Genomic DNA, 4506 nt, shown 5'->3' on the forward strand with positions numbered 1-4506 from the left:
GGGGGGGCCCCTGTGGGGGGTTTGGGGAATCCTCGGGGGTTTGGGGGGAGGGGGGGGGAGGGACTGTGGGGTTCAGGAGCTTGGGAGATGCAGGAGATGGGATGGAGGGTTGGGGGATGGAGGGATTGGGGTGCAGGAGGGTGCTGGGGCATCCAGGTGTCCCTGCAGGAGCCAGAAGCTGCTGTTCCTCCCCCTCCACACCCCCCACAACCCTCCCCCCTCTCCAGTCAGAGCCCAGAGGATTCCCAAAGCCACCAAGTGGGTCCCTTCTCTCTGAAGCCCTGGCTTGTCCCTCATGGTATTCCCAGGCCATTTCCACGCATGCTGAGGGGCAGAACCCCCTTTCTGAGCACCCTCACTCCAATTCCTGCAGCACCCCCAACCCCTGGCACCCAGGGCTTTTTTCCCCCCACACACGTTGGTGGTGTCCCCTGTCCCCCCCCGGGCAGGGGCACAGGGCACGGGAGGGCAGGGACAGCCCGAGAGAGCTGCCCAGGGCTCGGGGGGTCTCTGAGTCCCCCACCTGCCCCCCCAGTTCTTCATCCTCGTCAGCCTCGTCTTCCTCATGCAGCTGGTGGGGGCCATTCTCTTCCTGGTGCACTGGAAGCAGGTACTGTCCCCACACCCTGGCACTGTCCCCACGCCCTGGCATTGTCCCCACACCCTGGCACTGTCCCCAGTGCCACCAGCCTCCCTCTGTCCCCCCAGGGCTCCCCCAGGGGACATGGACAGGTGCAGGGTCCTTCCTCCCCTCCCTTCGCCCCCAGCCCAGGGCCGTGTCGGGGGGTCCCATGGGTGGGTGGGTGGGGAGCGGCCCCACCCCCGGCACCGATCCCACAGGTCCGGCCCGAGCGCTTCCTGTCGGAGCTGAGGAGGAACTACCGCGGGGACGAGGGTGCTGAGGTGTTCAGCACCGCCTGGAACACCCTCATGGTCACGGTGAGCGCCCGGGGGGCTCCTGGGGCACCCCTGGAACACCTCCATGGGCATGGTAAGTGCCCGGGGGGCTCCCTGTCCACCCCCTGGACCACCCTGACGGTCCCAGTGAGCTCCTGCTGTGCTGGGGGGGTGTGGAGCACCCACAGGACCTGCCCAGGGTGCCCCAAAAGTGGGTGAGGGGCTCAGGAACACCAGCCACGACCCCCAGGCTGGGCTGTCCCCCCTCCCTTGGTCACTCCCCACGTTGTCACCCCATTGATGGAGTTTGTTCCCCCTGTTGTCACCCCACTGACAGTATTCCCTCTGTTGTCACCCCCTTGATGGTGTCCCCTCCCGTCCCAGTTCTCCTGCTGTGGCGTCCTGGGCCCCGAGGACTTTGGGAATGGCTCCCGATTCCAGGAGCTGCACCCGGGGGTGCCGTGGCCACGGGCCTGCTGTGCCCGGGATGGGCTCCTGGGGGACCTGCTGGGCTGGGAGCAGTGCCAGGACAGGAGCCCCGGCTACATCCACGAGCAGGTGGGACACCCCCGCCCCCCGTCGTGGGCTGTGTCCCTGTGCCACCCCTCCCAGCCCCGGGGGCACTGCCCATCCATGGCTCTGCATCCCAGTGCCCTCCCGAGCCCCCCCCTGAGCCCCCCAGTACCCCTGAGCCCCCCCAGCCTCTTGGTACCCCCAGGGCTGCTTCTCCACCTTCGGCAGGACCCTGCAGAGGTCCCTGTCCCTGCCCGGCTCCTGCAGCCTGGCTGTGCTGGGCATCGAGGTGAGCGCGGGGCTGGGGAGGGGGCTGGGGAGGGGGAAGCTCAGGGTGGGGCTGGGGAGGGGGCTGTGTGCCAGGGTGGCCACAGGGGGGCTGGGAAGGGGTCCGTGTTCTGTGCCCTCAGGCCCTGGTTTGGGGGGTCTTGCAGCCCCCCTGAGCAGCCCCAGCACCGCTGGCACAGACCCTGCAGGGCCCAGGCCCGCACAGGGACCCCCAGGGCAGCCCTGCTGGGGTCTCACCTGCCGCCCCCTCCCTCCCCCCAGACCTTTGCCATGTTCTTCTCCCTCTGCCTCTACTACAACTTCGACTGACGGGACACGGACACACTGGGAGCTCGGGAGCAGTCAGGGACAGGCCTGTCCTGGCTAGGAAGAGCTCTGAGCCCTTCCCAGCCTCTGGAAGTTCAGGAGCAGCCAAGGACAGGCCTGTCCTGGCTGGGAAGAGCTCTGCTCCAGCTCCGAGCCCTTCCCAGCCTTGCCCAGTCCTGTTCCTGCTCCAGGGATGGGCCTGGTTTGGGCTTTTCTGAGAGCAGGGACAGGACGGGGGAAATGCCTTGCAGGGATCTGCCATCAGCCCTCCCCCCTCTGGATCCCCTCACACTCATCCCGATGCTCCCATGCTCCTCACCCTGACATCCTGCTCTCTCCTCCACATCTACCCATTCCCAGACCCCCAGGAATCCTCTGGATTCTCCTCCTCCCCCTGGGCCAGGGCTTGTCCCTGGTGACACCTCCTGGGGCCACCACAGAGCAGAGTCACCATCCAGGTCACCCCAAATGGCCCCAACTGGAGCCCAAGGGCCACTCCAGAGAGCTGGAATTGCAAGGCTGGAGTCATTAAACTTCGATGGAAAACCGAGCCTTCCCCAGGGAAGGATTCCCACCAGCTGGTTCGGATCCAGCTCCTGCTCTCAGGTTGGAAACAGGAACTGAACTCCCTGGTGCTGTTCCCACTTCTCTGAAAGTTGGGAAGGGGAAGAGGTGTTTCCAGTTTTCTTTGGAACATCCCAAAAACTCCACCCAACAAAAGGGGAAAACATATAAATTAAAGCTTCATATTTTATTAATACAATGAAAAGTTTTCACAAAAAGAAAACCTCAAACAAACACGGAAACAGTAAAACCCAAACTGCTGCAGCCCTTTACAGGCAGGACACCTCGTACCTGAGGAAGGGGACAGGGACAATCCCAAGGGAACAAAACCCCCTCAGGAATCAGGAATCTGGGCAGGATTTCTTCTCCTTCCTGCTGATGTTGCTCCCTTTCCTCTTCTGCCCAGAGGACTCACTGCTGGGGCTCCTTTCCCCCTGGGTGCTTTTCTCTTCCAAAGGCTCGGGAGCCTGTGATGACCCAAGCAATAAAAGCAGAGAGCTGTGAATAATTGGATTTTCCAGCCCTTGGAATGCCCTGTGCTTCACCAAGTTCGTTATCCCAGGTTTTGTAGGAAGGGGGATGGCAGGGGAGCAGGATAACGATGGAGCACAGTACTGCCATGATGCTCCAGGGATCTCTTCATCCCATGCCCTTCCAACCACCACAGTTCCCTTGGGAATGGGCTCAGGGCTGGAATGCTGAGCACAGCTCCCAGGATTCACACAGGGAAGACACCCCCTCCCACAAAGGGTCTTCTCCAAATCGGGGGCAAAGAGGGAAAGCCCCCTCAGGAGAGGGAAGGCCCAGAGAGAATTGATTTTTGGGAAGGTTTGGATCTGCTGGAGTGGGATTTATTTTTTCAAGTGAGGGTGAGAGAAAAAAGGAAGAGGAGGAGGGAGGAAGGCTGCATTCCCAAGGGAATATTGAGTGGAAGAGCAGGTGGAAAAGAGCTGCAGGACACAGAGCAGAGCTGAGGAAGAAGAGGATCCCCAGGGAATGGTTTTTGTCCATCCCTCCCCCTCCTCATTAGTGAGGGAGTACATATAATTGAGAAGGGAGAATGTAATGAGCTTAACGAAGAGCATCATGAAATTAATGAAATGAATGAAAGAATAATGGAATTAAACACAGAGGCAAAGCCCATGAGAGGCAGAGCAGCAGGGGAGGCCAGAGCCAGACCCACAGGATCAGTTCTGGGAGGGAAATGGGGCAGGAGGGGCTGGGCCTCACCCTGCCCTGCCCCGCGTGTCTCTCCGTCCACTCCCGGGCCCGAAGCAGGAACAGCTGCTTGTTGTACTTGTACTCTGAGGACTGAAGGGGAAGAGCAAGACAAAGCCAGGCTTAACACAGCACATCAAGAAGCTTGGACTTAGGCCTGGCTTTAGGGCTTCTAAGCCAAGCCCAAACCCAAGGCACCAGATCTCTTGTGTTTGCCTGAAGAACTCGAGCTGCCGTTTTGCCCCGAAGGCAAAGCCTGAAGGTGAGACCTTGGCCAGCTCCTGTGGTCACCTGATCCACTGCCAGGGTGGTCATCCAAAGCTCAGCCTAAACCCCTCCCTGCCCTGCCCATGGGGAGGACTCACGATGTCAGCCATGAGAGGGTCGTCGGGGTTGGGCTCTGCCATCAGCAGCTGGATGGAGCTCAGCAGGGTGGAGATGCTCAGTGAGGGCCTCCAGGCACCCTGTGGGGAGAGGAGCCTGGCCTGAGCCCTCAGCACCCATGGGAACACCACCCCAACCCTGAGCACCCCAGCACCCACAGAAACACTACTCCAATCCTGAGCACCTCAGCACCCACAGAAACACTACTCCAATCCTGAGCACCTCAGCACCCACAGAAACACTACTCCAATCCTGAGCACCTCAGCACCCACAGAAACACTACTCCAATCCTGAGCACCTCAGCACCCACAGAAACACTACTCCAATCCTGAGCAC

General features: G+C 61.0%; 2 protein-coding genes across 4 annotated transcripts in view; one reads left to right on the forward strand and one right to left on the reverse strand.

Annotated features, from left to right (window-relative positions):
- Positions 1-2007, forward strand: part of LOC108507518 (tetraspanin-18-like) — a 4609-nt gene extending 2602 nt beyond the window's left edge. The window contains exons 2-6 of the mRNA XM_017835523.1: positions 536-610; positions 841-939; positions 1282-1455; positions 1616-1699; positions 1960-2007. Coding sequence (XP_017691012.1) covers positions 536-610; positions 841-939; positions 1282-1455; positions 1616-1699; positions 1960-2007 — 480 coding nt within the window. The remainder of the gene's footprint in view (positions 1-535; positions 611-840; positions 940-1281; positions 1456-1615; positions 1700-1959) is intronic.
- Positions 2008-2748: 741 nt separating this feature from the next.
- Positions 2749-4506, reverse strand: part of UBE2T (ubiquitin conjugating enzyme E2 T) — a 5355-nt gene continuing 3597 nt past the window's right edge. For all 3 annotated transcript variants that reach the window (XM_017835519.1, XM_017835518.1, XM_017835520.1), the window contains exons 5-7: positions 4152-4250; positions 3799-3879; positions 2749-3035 (exon numbers count right to left, since the gene is read on the reverse strand). In XM_017835519.1, coding sequence (XP_017691008.1) covers positions 2910-3035; positions 3799-3879; positions 4152-4250 — 306 coding nt within the window. In that variant the 3' untranslated portion in view covers positions 2749-2909. The remainder of the gene's footprint in view (positions 3036-3798; positions 3880-4151; positions 4251-4506) is intronic.

The sequence above is a fragment of the Lepidothrix coronata genome, unplaced genomic scaffold, assembly GCF_001604755.1.
Source record: "Lepidothrix coronata isolate B3197 unplaced genomic scaffold, Lepidothrix_coronata-1.0 Scaffold259, whole genome shotgun sequence".
Classification (NCBI taxonomy): domain Eukaryota; kingdom Metazoa; phylum Chordata; class Aves; order Passeriformes; family Pipridae; genus Lepidothrix; species Lepidothrix coronata.